Source organism: Mus musculus, chromosome 13 (assembly GCF_000001635.26).
Source record: "Mus musculus strain C57BL/6J chromosome 13, GRCm38.p6 C57BL/6J".
NCBI lineage: Eukaryota > Metazoa > Chordata > Mammalia > Rodentia > Muridae > Mus > Mus musculus.
The window spans coordinates 105,167,741-105,182,750 of record NC_000079.6 but is presented as its reverse complement, the minus strand read 5'-3'; the positions used below and the strand labels follow the sequence as shown (position 1 = coordinate 105,182,750).

The 15,010-nt window shown below is 40.6% G+C and overlaps 1 protein-coding gene across 13 annotated transcripts in view; it reads left to right on the top strand.

Moving 5' to 3' along the window:
- The window catches only part of Rnf180 (ring finger protein 180), a 164,252-nt gene that overhangs the window by 112,068 nt on the left and 37,174 nt on the right, over nucleotides 1-15,010 (top strand). For all 13 annotated transcript variants that reach the window (XM_017315607.2, XM_030247413.1, XM_030247414.1 and 10 more), the window contains exon 6: nucleotides 1,076-1,301. In XM_017315607.2, the coding sequence (XP_017171096.1) occupies nucleotides 1,076-1,301 (226 nt within the window). The remainder of the gene's footprint in view (nucleotides 1-1,075; nucleotides 1,302-15,010) is intronic.

Below are 15,010 nucleotides of genomic sequence, written 5' to 3'. Positions count from 1 at the left end.
CTAATCCAGTTCCTGAGAGTTCTGCTCTGTGACTTATCACCTATGTCTCACCCCTTCATGCTGTTACACTGAGGAATGTTCAGTAGACGCTTTCAAGAGATGAACACTCAATGTGTAATAGAGGGTTCGGTAGTTAATTTCTGTTCATTTGTGTCTCAAGCTTTGTTTTCTGTATACATCTACATCTCCCTGCATACTAGAGATATTTAATAAACCCAAAGTCCTTTCAAATCTCACTCACTGATCTCATCATGGTGAGGAGAGAAGAAGTCAATTTTGATAGTTTTTCCCTGAATATATCCTAGCTTGAGAAAACCTCCCCCAAGACTTCCCCAGGACCTACAGAGTCTGGGGTGAGAGAAGATGAGAGGAGCAGATGAGGAGGAGGGTGGCCATGGTTATCATCTTCTAAATTTGAGCTAAGTGTTTTCAGTGGATCACCTGGTCTAATCCCCACAGCTTCACAGCTTGGGCAACTCTGAGCTTAAACAATAGGAACTCTTCCTCTACACTTTATGCTGCCTCTCCCAAACTATTGCATGTGGGAAGAGAAGTTCCTCATATTTCCTAGCCACAAAGCTAATCCCATAATCAACCCACATTGCTTTGCCAAGGCTCCCTCCTGACATTCCCTTAACTTTGACAGGTTTTTGGCATTGAGGCCCATAAAGATGTAAGGGGTAGACGGAGAAGGGTTCCAGGTACAGTGCAAGAAGGAAGAGAGACTGATGTCATGGCAACATTCTGTAACTGATGACAGTCACCATTTTCATTGGGGGTGGGGGGATATAATCTCAGTGCTGGTAGATGTAACTCTTAACTAGTACTGGTCAGAATCACAGGTATACTTACTATGCTTAGGTATGGTTTAGTGCTTAGTTTTATATAGAAATATTCTATTTTCTCTTTCTTCTCACTTTAACAGATTAAGCTTATATCACTTGGAATGTGTTACAGAAACAGATACTATAGGCATCTCATAAATATTTTAATTTTAACAAAATATAAAGTCACCTTCTCTCAGGGAATCCAGCCTCATCCTAAACTAAGACAATGTTTCCCTTGTGTGTTGCAGACCGTGAGTAATGAGATGAGTACAGATGAGGAAACGGAGTTCCCAGAGGAGAAGGACAGCTACATGTGTGCAGTGTGCCTGGATGTGTACTTCAACCCCTACATGTGCTACCCCTGCCACCACATCTTCTGCGAGCCCTGCCTACGAACTCTGGCCAAAGACAACCCCGCAAGCACTCCCTGCCCACTGTGCCGGACAATTATTTCTAGAGTCTTTCTCCAGACAGGTAATGTTCTCTTTCATTATCACAGTCAAGTAATGTTTTCTGATTATCTCTTGGCTTTGTCTCAAAAGGCATAATTGTGCAATCAGTGAAAACCATCCATGATGTGACTTCTGCTCTAGTGTATAAAGCAATGCTTATCCAACTAATAGTGCTATCCCAGAACCACAGGTGAAAGCAGGACTTCCTGCTGACCTCTAGCTCTGCACTCGGATCCTGCTAAGCACCTAGACAGCTGCTGTTATGTCTCTAAAGACACCTCCATGGTGACCTGAAGCAAAACTGCTCACTTCTTAACCCTCTTGTTGGCCTTCTGCTGCTGTTTCTGTGTCCCTCGTGTCTGAGGACAGTTACCCAGACTCCCAAATCTCTGAGCCAGGAATGCCTAATGTTTGGCACTGTTACGTGATGTTGTTAATTATGAATGTGTTGGGCCTCTGATCTGCCTGTGCAAGGAGACTGTTGCAGAATCACTGCCCGTCTCGTGACCAATTGTGTGCTCACCAAGAGCACACAATACTACCCAGCAGAGAAATGTGGTCAGGGCCCAAGTCTCTCAGCAGTTACTCCTCCTTTCGTGGGAGCATAAGCATCAAAGATGGAAAGAGGAAAACTGTCCCTAAAAGGGCAGAAGCCTACAGGATGTTCCTATTCTGTCTTGTGACTAGAACATGGATGTGGGAAGAAAGGATTCGGCTGTCATAGCAGATCCTGGCCACAGTGCCATGAGCTAACAGGGGAGGGGAGAGCACCTTATCCCCAGAGCTACTGTCACCTACCAAGAGCTTGTTTTGATGGGATGCAGCTGTTTGTGATGTCCCTACCTCACAGGATCTCACTAAACACTGTAGAGTGTTCAGATCGATCTTACCCATGTCTTCTAGGATCTTGTTTAATACAGATAGCAGTTATAAAATGTATTTCCTTCATGCCTGAAACTAATAATGACTAAATTCTCTCTTGGTTTATTTTCAGAAAAAAAAAATTCACATTTTTCTTTATTTTCAAATTGTTATTCTAAAATAAGTCATTTTAACAGTCTCTTTAAGAGAAAACTATGCATGCTTTTCATTTATAGACTGATAAAATAGAGGGTGTCCTTCTTACTACCTCAAAAAGATTTAAGATAAAATCTTAAAAAATATGTCAATGAAATACTAAGACAAGGGAAATAAAAGTTGAATGGAACACAGACTACATACAGGAACAGATGCAGATGCATAAGCTGTGGGGTCCTCCCAGTAACTACAGGTTGACATAAGCTGTGGGTTCCTCACAGTAACTAAAGGTTGACGTGTGCCATGGGGTTGTCCCAGTAACTACAGGTTGACATTAACCATGGGGCCCTCCCAGTAACTACAGGTTGACATTCACCATGGGGCCCTCCCAGTAACTACAGGTTGACATTCACCATGGGGTCCTCCCAGTAACTACAGGTTGACATTCACCATGGGGTCCTCCCAGTAACTACAGGTTGACATATTCCATGGGGTCCTCACAGTAACTACAGGTTCACATAACTACAGGTTGACATTCACCATGGGTTCTCACAGTAACTACAGGTTGATATAAGCCATGCAGTCCTCAAAGTAACTACAGGTTAACATTCACCATGAGGTCCTCCCAGTAACTACAGATTGACATTTGCCATGGGGTCCTCATAGTAACTATGGGGTCCTCCCAGTAACTACAGGTTAACATAAGCTGTGGGGTCCTCCCAGTAACTACAGGTTAACATAAGCTGTGGGGTCCTCCCAATAACTACAGGTTGATGGAGTTTTGATGTTCTAACACATAACAAAAAAGTACAAGTAAGTCATTAAAGACGTAATTTTCATGATCCATTAGAAGGAAAAATATGAATTTTTAAGGATAAGCAAAGGAGTTTCTGGTACTTAGTCCTAAGAAAAACTTCCGTGTGACTTCTCTGAAACATATCAGGCATAAGCAATGTCCTCAAATACATCCTCAGAGAAAATGTAGCATTAAGACTTCTCTTTGTTGCTTATGGTATTTTAAATAAAACCTGAGGAAATACCAGTATAAATTAGAGAGAGCCATATTGCTAATTGCTAAAGCAATATGGCTCAGTTTTCTTGTTAAAATAATTTCAGGTAGTAAGCTCAGACTCACCAGTGTTCATTCATACCATTTCAGCACAGCCTTTAATGGATTGCTTTACACAGTATTGTATTTGTCTGTCTGTGTGTGTGTGGGGGGGGGGAGGGTGAAGGTGCGAGCATGTGGGGTGTATGCATGTCTAAACTTTTCTCATTGTTAAACCCAAACTATGAGATCATATGAACAATGTTTTTAATTTGTTTCCTTGTTTAACCTAAAGTCCTTGTGTTTCTTGTAATGACATCGTGTTCCACTTGGCCCATTTACTTTTATGGAATATTTACACTTTTTATTTATAATTTTATTTGTACATTAATGGCCCACATGGATAAATGTTTGAATACACCATAGCATGCTTCCTTGTGATGAGCTTTGAGAAGCAGAGGTAGCTGTTAAACTCTTGTCTTAATGTAGACCATGAATTATCAGTAAGAGCAGTGTGTGAGGGCTTGGTCTCTACCACCTTGGTCAACTAGTTTTCTGTTTTAAATTCCCGACCATAGGATTCTTTTATGTTTCATGCCACTTTTTGCCATATGTGGATAGCAATCTTGCCCCTTTGTCATTCACACCTTAATTTTTGGTTCCAATATTTTACCAATGTGTCAAGTATCTAGATTTTGGGTTGGGTTGGTTTTCTTTTTGGTAGCGTCAGTTGTTTAACCTTTGTCCTTATTGTTAATTCTTAGGTAATAAAGACCCTAGCAACTCTACAAGTTTATAAGCCTTCCCTTTACCTAGGTTTTAAGTCACATTCTGTTCTCATTTTCCCACTTTTCCTGGGGTGCTTGGCTTACCTGAGGATAAAGTGCCATTCTGCAATCCTTAGGCACATGTCCCAGCAACACTTAACAAGGCATTGCCTCTGTGCCAATGGAACTGTCTCTCCTGGCAGCTGTTTTTGCTACTGTGTCAGGAACCATGATCTCACTTCTAATTATTTTAGTATTTGTATATAAAAACTAGAAAGTTTAAATTAATTTGAGGATGAGTGACATTTTAGTGGATATTTTATAAAAGTGATTATTATAGTTTGTCACTTTTCAGTAAAGTTCTATAATTCCCTTTGTAAAGGCTCTGCACAGTTTATATTGACTTTATGTGTATGTAGTCATTGGTTGTTATTATAACATTGATTGTTTTCTTTTAGTTTTGGCTATTTTTATTGATACGTTAGGAAAAAGTCACCTCGTCTCGCATTCTTCTGTTTCTGTCATCTGACTTAGTGTTAGGAATTACTTAGTGAATAAATTAATCATAAAAATTTCCTAATGTTATCATTCTGATTGTGAGTAGACCATAGGATTGTTATTGTCAAAGGTTATAGCAAAAAATCTGTCCTTTATAGCACCTGAGGATTCTACACAAGTCCCTTGTCTCAGGCTTTTTTTATAAAAGTGCCAAAAATTAGCCCTGATGATGGTTGACCGGGTACTTCTGGATCCACTGCATACCACATGGAAAGAATGAATTTGCAGTCCTGCCTCGCAATAGCTGTGTGTATGTTAACTCCAGAACAAAGCCATAAATGTAGAGTGAAATAAAACTAAGTTCTTAGAAGAAAGCATAAGATTTTAACTTCGTGAACTTTGATTAAACAGTGGTTTCATAGATACAGCACCTAGGGCACAAACATTCAGAGGAAATGGATAAATCAGACTTCATTAGTTTCTTTTTTAAGCTTTACTTTAAAGTAGATACATCAAAAAAGGGCAAAAAACAAAGTGAGGATCTTTTTACAAACATCCTGACTAATAGACTTGAGGTCCATATGGAAAGACCCTGTAAGTTACCCAGAAGGTGGGAATATCCCGGGTATTACAGGGGGTAATTACAGAGTCAGTACAGCTACTAGACAATCACTCACACCTCCTGCCCCCTTTCCTATTCACAGTACACCCTGATCTTAGAAGGAAAGCCCTACCTGTGTTCTAATATTTTCCTCTTCTCAACCAGCCTTCCCCCTTTGACTGTCTCCCTAACCATGATTCAGTAGAATTCAGTATAGATAAACAGATATAAAGAAATTGCAGTCCTTGAAAATCTCTCAACAAACAAGGAAATAACATTTAAGCTAACCTGAGACTTTAGACTTTAAGCATAAAGGAGAAATATGATACCGCATCAGAGTTGTTTTAGCTGTCACATTAAGATGCCATTTGCTTTTAAGCAGCAGGGCAGAGGCAGAGGCATTTGCAGCTTTTGGGACAGTCCCAAATATTTCTCAATTATCCTGTTTCTGTCTGACCTTCCAATGTCCTACCGGACTCTCTCCAGGATGTACAGCTTATCAGCAAGAATATCACACTTTTTAATAACCTCTTTTTACTGTGACCATCTGTGATTTGCCTTGGTCATGTCCAAATTTATGGGAAGGTCATTTCACAGTTTCTCCAATTCTACACCAGCAAGTCTAGTCTATTAATTCTTATGCTGATGTGGCTCTGGTTCTGCTTCTGTTTGTTCCTCTGGGATTCCTTTTTTCCAATTCATCTCATATAGAATGATCTCTGCCTCTGAAACCCATACGGATTCGCTATCAGGGAGACTATTTGGCTGTGTCCATTTGTCTTCTGTGTAGTCACTCCAAAACTTTAATCTATGGAAGTGAACATTCTTATTATTAAAAATAAGAATATATACAAAGTATTTAAAGTATGGTTTCTCAGACTTCTGGCATCTTTGTACCATCTTTATAAAATTTACTCTGTCCACATATTAGGAGAGACTTTTTTTCCTATCTAAGGGATTTTATGAACATAATTGTCAAGTATTTATCTTAGCCTCATACTTAGCAATATGTCTGTGAATTTATTGATTTGATATTCTAGTTTGTATCTAATTTAGCATAAGTGGCAGTTATAAATATCCAATCTTATCCAGAATCACTTCAAATGTCATTAATGGTTTATAACCCAATCTCTGGAAAACATTGACTCACACTTACAGAGACTTGCCTCTAGAAGAAAAAAAACCCAAAACATTTAAAACCCTCCTTAGGAGTGAGCTAAGTAGGAGTAACAGATCACCCATGTGGCATCTGCTGTGTTACCTAGGCTATCTCATCCCCCTGGATGAGTAACCATCTCTCCTAAGGCTCCCAAGGAACTGCAGCTACTGATGCACAATACTGCATTTCTTAATTTTCCCTTAAGCTCCTCTAACACTTGATATTTTAACCATTGAAGTGTGTTGCTTTGACTGCTTTACAAAATACTGTAGCAGTGTTATGTAGCAGGGTCAGACCTTCACCCATAATTTGGGAGCTTGAGACAGAAGGATCACTGAGTTTCTGGACAGGCTAGACTATATAGTAAGCTCCAGGCCCACCTGGGATACAGAGTAAAACTTTGTCTCAATCGCCTGAAATAACTAAATAGCTTAAACTAGTAGCACTAAGTGAGAAAGGAGAATGAAGTATTTCTTTTTACATAGAATACAGAGAAATGTGGATTTTGCTAAAGCCAAGATTTTCTATACTAATCACCTCTGAGGGGCCACAAATGTATCCCTTCCCATAGCTTTCAGAAACGTTGTCTTGAAATGTAATTTACAACAACATATAACAAATGTTACAACACTATGAATGCTTAACGTTTTTGTCTACAGCATTCAAAGAGCTCAGTTACTGTTGAACTGAGCTCAATTCCATAGATAGCATTTTGGAATTTTCATCATGGGCGCAATTGGCCATCCTTGAATAAAGCTGAAAATAATTTTCCAAAGCTACCAAAAGATTTGGTAATCCAAAATAAATATAATTGTCTGAGGCAAAATGTTTGGTTAGATGTAATATTAAATAGTCTTTCTCCGTTATGTAACTGTACCACATTTTCTGTGTCCACTTCTCTATTGAGGGATATCTAGGTTGTTTCCTAGCTCTGGATGTCTTGAAGAGAGGAGTGCTTAACTATGGTTGAGCAAGTGTCTTTGTGATAACAGGAAACATTTTCTGCCCATAGCTCAAGCTGGATCCTGTGGCAGGTTAATTCCCATCTTCCAGAGGAAACCACCACGCTGATTTCCATGCTGGCAGTCCCTGCAGCCGTGGGGAGGCGCTCGCTCCTGTATCCCACACCCTCTTCAGAGTGAGCTGCCGCCTATTTTACTGACCTTAGCCACTCTGGCAGGTATAATATCGAATCTCACGGCAGTTTTGATTTATAGTTCCCTGATGGCTAAGGATGTCAAACATTTCTCCCAATGTTTCTCAACCATTTGGGGTTTTTCTGTTTAGATCTGTACCTTCTTTTTAGTTTGGTTATTTTTTTTCTTGATATCTGATTTTTTGGGTTCTTTATATATTTTGTGTATTAGCCCCCTATCAGATGTATAGTTGGTAAAAAATAAAATAAAATATTTCTCACGGTAGTCTCTGATATTGTTCAAATCACAGTGATCTTTGCCATGCAGAAGGTCCCATTTATTAATTATTAATTGCTGATCCTAGTGCCTGCATTCAAGACTATCCCTTGATCTCTCTTCTATCAGGCACAGTGTACCTGGTTTTATGCTGACATATTTGATTCTTTTTGGAGTTGAGTTTTATGCAAGATGTTAAATATGACTCTATTTGGATTTTTCTACATACAGCCATCCAGTTTGACTAGTACCATTTGTTGAAGACGCTGTCAAAAGAGAAACAAACACCAAGCCAGCCACAAACTCTTATCTAAAATGCTGCACTACCTGCAAGATATGCAGGAGTAGCTGACAACATAGAATGCACTCCACAGTTTGTGTGTGTGTGGGGGGGTGTATGTTATATTTTGTTATAGTAAAGAGGGCTTTTTGATTGTTAGTTTTTCCTTTGTTTTGTTTGAAAGGGTGTGTGGTGTTTTGTTTTCTTGTTTTGAAGAAGGTTTTGTTCTACTGGGTTTCTATTTCAGTTTTTGAGAAAGAACTAAAAGTTGGATGGGTAAGGATGGGGAGAGATTCTGGAAAGACATAGGGAGGAAAAGAATACAATAAAAATATATTTAAATTTTAAATTTGTTTTATGTAGTAAAAGTCATTAAGCAAAGTCTTTGAATTCTAGCTTCGTAACTAAAGGGTTAAAATATCATCATACCAACTCTTTCTTTAGTCTGGTACACCATTACCTTAATTATATTATGAAAACCAAATATTGTAGTAGCAAGTGCTAAAGGGAAAAATGTAATCAAAATGAACAAAATTTCAACAAAAGTTTATCTTGCTAATGACAAGAACTCCTACATATCACAGAACTGCTAAGCATAAGTTGCTCTCAGTGATAACTACAGTATAAACTCTGTAGCTCCTCTTTGACAAAATGATAAATAAGTGGAGTGTGGCCTTAGACTTCCATCCCTGTTTTATGTCTCTTCAGGCTGAATATTTAGCTGCAGAATGGTACTTCCCAAAGCAGATTTAATTATGAGTGAATGGGTCACAAGGAAAATACGAAAGTCAGATTGAAATTTACTTGATGAGCCTGTATAGGTTAGGTTTTGTCAGAACTGAGTGAGAGTCCTGGTTGGCTTTTCCTCCCAGCATGTAAGTCCCATTAGACTCCGAGTTAGTGGCAGATCTTCAATTAGCACATAGTAAGAACTCCCCAGGCCTAAAGAACTGGCCCCATGATTATACCGTTCTGTCTTACCTTGTGCATTTCTGTGATTGAAACTGGTAATTTCCCATTAAATTTAGACCTTTACAACAGACCGAGCTTTCTCTACCTTGTTGACACTAAACATTTTGAAGTGTCCTGAATGTATGCAAAATGCATTTCAGTAGGAGTGTTAGCATCCATTTCAAATGGAACTTTCTTGCCCTTCCTGAAGAGGTATACATAATTATTGCCTTGAAGCCCTGAAAATAGCTTGGTAACAGCTTGTTAATTTCCATTGCTTTTCAACAGTGTCTAGGTGTCAAACATGTTTACCCTTCTCCATCCCTGTGTGAAGGGGATCTCAGATGTGCTTGACATAGCATTTTAACCCAACCTCACCCTTTCCACTGTTAAACAAAACAAACAAAACTGGATTATATTCCCCAGAATAGTAAAAAACATTCTAAGGACACTTCATAAGGCAGTAGTTCTCAACATTCCGAATTCTGTGACCCTTGAATATAGCTCCTCATTTTGTGGTGACCACCAACCAGAGATTTTTTTACTTCTAATTTTTTATTGGATATTTTATTTATTTACATTTCAAATGTTATCCCCTTTCCCAATTTCCCTCCCAGAAAACCCATATCCCACCCACCTCCTCCTACTTCTATGAGAATGTGCCCCTACTCACCCATCCACTCTCACCTCCCCAACCACACATTCCCCTACACTGGGGCATTGAGCCTTCACAGGACCAAGAGCCTCTTTTCCCACTGATGCCCAACAAGGCCGACCTCTGCTATATATAAATCAGAAGCATGGGTCCCTCCATGGGTACTCCTTGGTTGGTAGTTTAGACCCTGGGAGCTCTGGTTGGTTGATATTGTTCTTCCTATGAGTTGCAAACCCCTTCAGCTCCTTCAGTTCTTTCCCTAACTCCTCCATTGGGGACCCCATGCTCAGTCTAATGGTTTGTTGTGAGCATCCACCTCTCTATTTGTCAGGCTCTGGCAGAGCCTCACAGGAGACAGCTATATCAGGCTCCTGTCAGCAAGCACTTATTGGCATCAGCAATACTGTCTGGGTTTGGTGTCTGTATATGGAATGGATCCCCAGGTCTCTGGATGGCCTTTCCTTCAGTCTCTGCTCCACATTTTGTCTCTGTATTTCCTCCCTTGAGTATTTTGTTCTCCCTTCTAAGAAGAACTGAAGCATCCACCTTATTTTTTGAGCCAAGGACTCTCCTTGAACCTAGAGTTCACAGATTGGCTGACTGGCCAGGCAGGTAGGCCAGCAAGTCCCAGGAATCCACCTGTACATCTCTAGTACTGGGGTTAAAACTCTGTGCTTTCATATCCAGCTTTTTATGGGGATCAAACAAGTATTAATCCTTCCATGGCAAATACTTTATAGGCCTCTTCCCCATCCTGTCATAATTAACTTTGATTTTTATGGAAGGATTGCATTCAAATGCTACAGTTTCAATGTTATTACCAACACATTTATTTATGATCAAGGTGACCTATACAAGGAAGAGTTTGTTTGGAGTTCACAGTTCCTAGAGTCCATGACCATCATAGCAGGGAGCATGGCAGCCAAGCATGGCACTGGAGAAAAAGGCAAAGAGAGCTAACTGAGAATGGTATGGGCTTTTGAAATCTCAAAGCACCCCCCCCCCCACCTCCTCCAACATAGCCATGCCTTTTAATCCTTCCCAAACACTTCTACCTACTGGGAACCAAGTACTCAAATATATGAGCCCATAGGAACCATGCTTATTCAAATCAGCACACATGGAAAGAAAGTATTATACTGACTGAGCCCCCTCCCCAGCCTCTAGTACTAACTGGTTTTTAAATGAAAGCACGACATACTACAGTTTCCACTGATATTTCCATTGTGTTTAACTAAGTGTCTCATCTGAGCAGATGCAAAGCTTTCAGTATTTTCTAGTATATTCAATAGGATTGGATATTGATTGTATCTGCCAAGTTCTAGTGTACTTTGTAATAGGAAGTAAACATCCGGGGCCATCAAGATGGTTCATCTGGCAAAGACAATTATCGCCAAGCTTGATGACTTGAATGGAATCTCCAGGACACACACAGAGGAAGAAGAGAACCTACCCCAACCCTCACGCCAAAACTGTGGCATGCATGGACCCCTCTGCAACACACACAATAAATAAACTACTATTACTACTACTTATTATTATTATTATTTATTATTATTATTATTTAATTTTTTTTACAGTCCAGTCATTCCCCTTTCAGTCTGCCCTCTGAGTGTTCCTCATCCCATTCCTTCTCTCCCATCTCCAAGAAGATGTCCCCACCCCACCCCCACCCCCACCCCTACCCTATCAGACCTCCCCACTCCCTAGGGCCTCGAGTTTCTCGAGGGTTAGGTGCTTCTTTCACTGCGGCCAGACCAGGCAGTTCTCTTCTGTATATGTGTTGGGGACCTCGTATCAACTGTGTGTGCAGCCTAGTTGGTGGCTCAGTGTCTATGAGATCCTGGGAATGCAGGTTAGTAGAGAGTGCTGGTCTTCCTATGGGATCACCCTCCTCCTCCTCCTCCCCCTCCTCCTCCCCCTCTCCCTCCTCCTCCTCTTCTTCCTCCTCCTCTTCTTCCTCCTCCTCCCCTTCTTCCTCCTCCTTCTCCTCCTCCTCCACTTCTTTCAGATTTTCCCTAATTCAACCACAGGGGTCCCGAGCTTCTGTCCATTGATTGAATGTAAGTATCTACATCTGACTCTTTCAGTACTTGTTGGGCCTCTCAGAGGCAGCCATGCTAGGTTTCTGTCTGTAAGCACCCCATAACATCAGTAATAGTGTCAGGCCTTGAAGTCTCTTCTTGAGATGGGTGCCAATTTGGGCCTGTCACTGGATCTCCTTTCCTTCAGTCTCTTCCCCATTTTTGTCCCTGCCATTCTTTTAGACAGGAACAATTCTGGGTCAAAGTTTTTGACTGTGGGATGGCAGCCCTATTCCTCTACTTAATGTCCCATCTTTTTACTAGAGGTGGACTCTACTAGGTCTCTCTCCCCACTTTTGGGCATTTCATCTAAGGTCCCTCCCTCTGAATCCTAAGTGTCTCTCAAATTCCAGGTCTCTAGAGGGTCCCACCATTCCTATCTTCCGAGGTTGCCTGTTTCCATTCTTAATGCTAGCCCATTAAATACATTTTTAAACAAAACAAACAAACAAACAAACAAAACAAGGAGGCCTGTGCTCTCCAATTGGTAGTAGCAGCTGAAAGTGACACAGAAAATCTGTCACCTTTCTCCTGTCTCAAGCTTGTCCTTGTTTTTTTCATATGTTGTTTTAAGAGATGTCATGTTGGATGTTCCATTTGTTGTTGCCTATGCCTAGATTTTTAACCTTAAATGCCCCTGAGATGAAATAATACATATCTATAGGATAATAGCACCCTTCAATAATGGTACTACTCAGGTTTATAGAAATGTAAGGTAAGGCTTAATACATTTAAATACTATTACAACCAAAAAAGAACTTAAGATCATTCTACCCAGTGGCTATCAACTCTAGCTGTGAATCAGAATCATTCAAGGAACTTGTTAAAGAGAGGCTTACAGCCCACATACACACAGTGCTGACCCAAATTAGCTGGATGAACGTGCCTTTTTAGCAAGTGTCTTAGTGATTTTGACACCTACCCAGGCATTTTGAAAATGTGGATTTAATACAATGTCCTAGACATAATTATATTTAATTAATCTCTATCCCTAAATACATCATCAAAGTATCAGACACATAGCAGATCAGAGTGAATTTCTGCTAGAGATTAGGTGGGAAGCAGAATTAAAAAGCAGCTTGCTAGCTGATAGAGAACCCCACAGTTAAAAAGCCTTAAACCCAGCTCTAACTTGGCCCAGCAATAATTGCAGCAATGATTTCCTGATCTTCTCTCGCCTACATGTCTCTCTATTCAAGTGTAGCAAATAAAATCACCCAAAATGATCCGTCTCACGAGATCAGGCTGTAGGCACACAGGTGCATGTACAGCTTCAACTGCAGTGTATCTTGCAAGCTGTAATCATTGCCATAATCATACTGTTCTTCTTTGTTTACCCTGAATGTTATCTAAGTATTTCACTGCGCTGATTTTTTTTTAAAGCTCACTACCTGTTAAGTTCCTTTAAGCCAGAAGTGGAGTAGTGTTGTGGGGTCCATTTAAATCCAACATAACTCAAACACTAGGCCAATGTAGATGACAAAAATTAATTGTAATCAAGCTGCCACTGACCAATCAGGGCCACATAATGAACTTGAGAGGTGAACTGTGACCCCGAAGAGAAATTGCACAGCATATTTTAAAGATGAGACCACAAATCATGGAGGAGTGGGGCAGTCATATTTTGATGTAAGGGGTTGAGCAACAGAGTTCTCACCAATCAGGACATGAGTAGGTTCCGAGGATCATGAAATCAGGTTGACCCTGCCAGGAGGATGGAGAAGTTGTCCTTGAGATGTGTGGACTCAGACGACTGTTTCTTACAGTGGAGACTGCTCAGCTCCCCTAGGACCTGGGACCTTGAACTTGGTTTCTCACTATGGTTAAATGGAGTCTGAGAGTGAAGTGCTGGCATTTTGAATGGTTCTCTCTCGCTCGTCCCAACAGTAGCTCAGGCACCATTACTGATTGGACTTTTCCCATCTCCTCCTAGAAAAAGCTAATGACTGGCTTTTATATTTTTTAAATCTTTTTTTTTGCCAGAGTTCAGTTATATTTCCAAATAAGTTTTTAAATAAGAGAGAGTTTGTTGATGTCCTTGTTTACTACATCAACATTTTGAACTTGGTAGGGGGTAGTAATAAACAGTCTTGAGTTAACGATGCTTCTCTGCTTAGTTTATGTTGTCTGTGTCTTGGAATCTACCTTACCACCTCGGTCTGTTTATGAGGGCATTTAGAATGTTGTGTTATTTTCCCTAATGGTCAATAAAATATCACCTATCAGATACTTGAGTTATTGGGAAATTATGCAAATTAAAATCAGTAGCCCTGGAGGACAATGTTATAAGTCATTGATGGCTTCTGTTCTCAGCTTCAAGAGTGTGAATTGCACAGAGGAGGCACGGTGGTAATGATTCCACTTAGTCAGGAGATGAATAGTCACTTGACTGAAGGGATGCTCCTGGCAGTGGACTGTTGGAAAACAGGTGTGTATCCCTGAAGAAAAGAGCACAAGGATCCTCACCCTGAAAGCAGTTAGGCATTTAAACATATAAAGGACAAAGAGTATAGGAGCCATAGCAAGCCCAGGTTATATAAATATCAAGACTAGAACTTTCCTTTGTTCTCACTCATGTGCTTGAGTTACTGGCCCACAGCTATAGATTCAGGGATGGAGCAGGAGTCGCCGCCTTCATCTATGGCCTTGTTAAATGTACACTCCTGAGTGAGATTGTCTTTTGTCTTTCCTGAGCATCAGCATAAGGCAGTAATAGGTCAAACATAAACAGTTGTACGCAGCTGGAATAAGCCAAGGCTCAGAAAGAAGAGGGAAAGAATCCGGAGGTGCCAGGTGATAGATACATGGGATCATTGGTGATGAAGATAAAGGTAGGCGGTTGATGGAGACGCAGGCTGTTTCTTGTGCCCTCTCCAGTACAAGCCTCTCCAAGGAGAACTCTTGCGAGAAGTCAGGCTCAGGTTAGGCCTGCCTGCCCTTGTGTGGCTCTGGCTCTCAGGCCATCTGCTGTTTGAAGGAAAGGTCATGCATAGCCTCAGGTTGGCCTGTGAGTTCTTTTCTGCTGTCTCTTGGTTCTGTTCTTTAGTGTGCAGCAGTCCTCTGGACAGCAGACAGCCTGTGTGTACTGTCATCTCGTTGATCTGCATGACTCCCAGTGCAGACGCTTCTCTTTCTAAACATGTGTTCTGTGTGTAAGCAGTTCCAAAGCTGCTGCAAATAGGAATTTGGGTGACATATTAGGGATTTTTAAAATTACATACATTTTTACATTTATAGACTTAAAGAGATCTGAATTTAT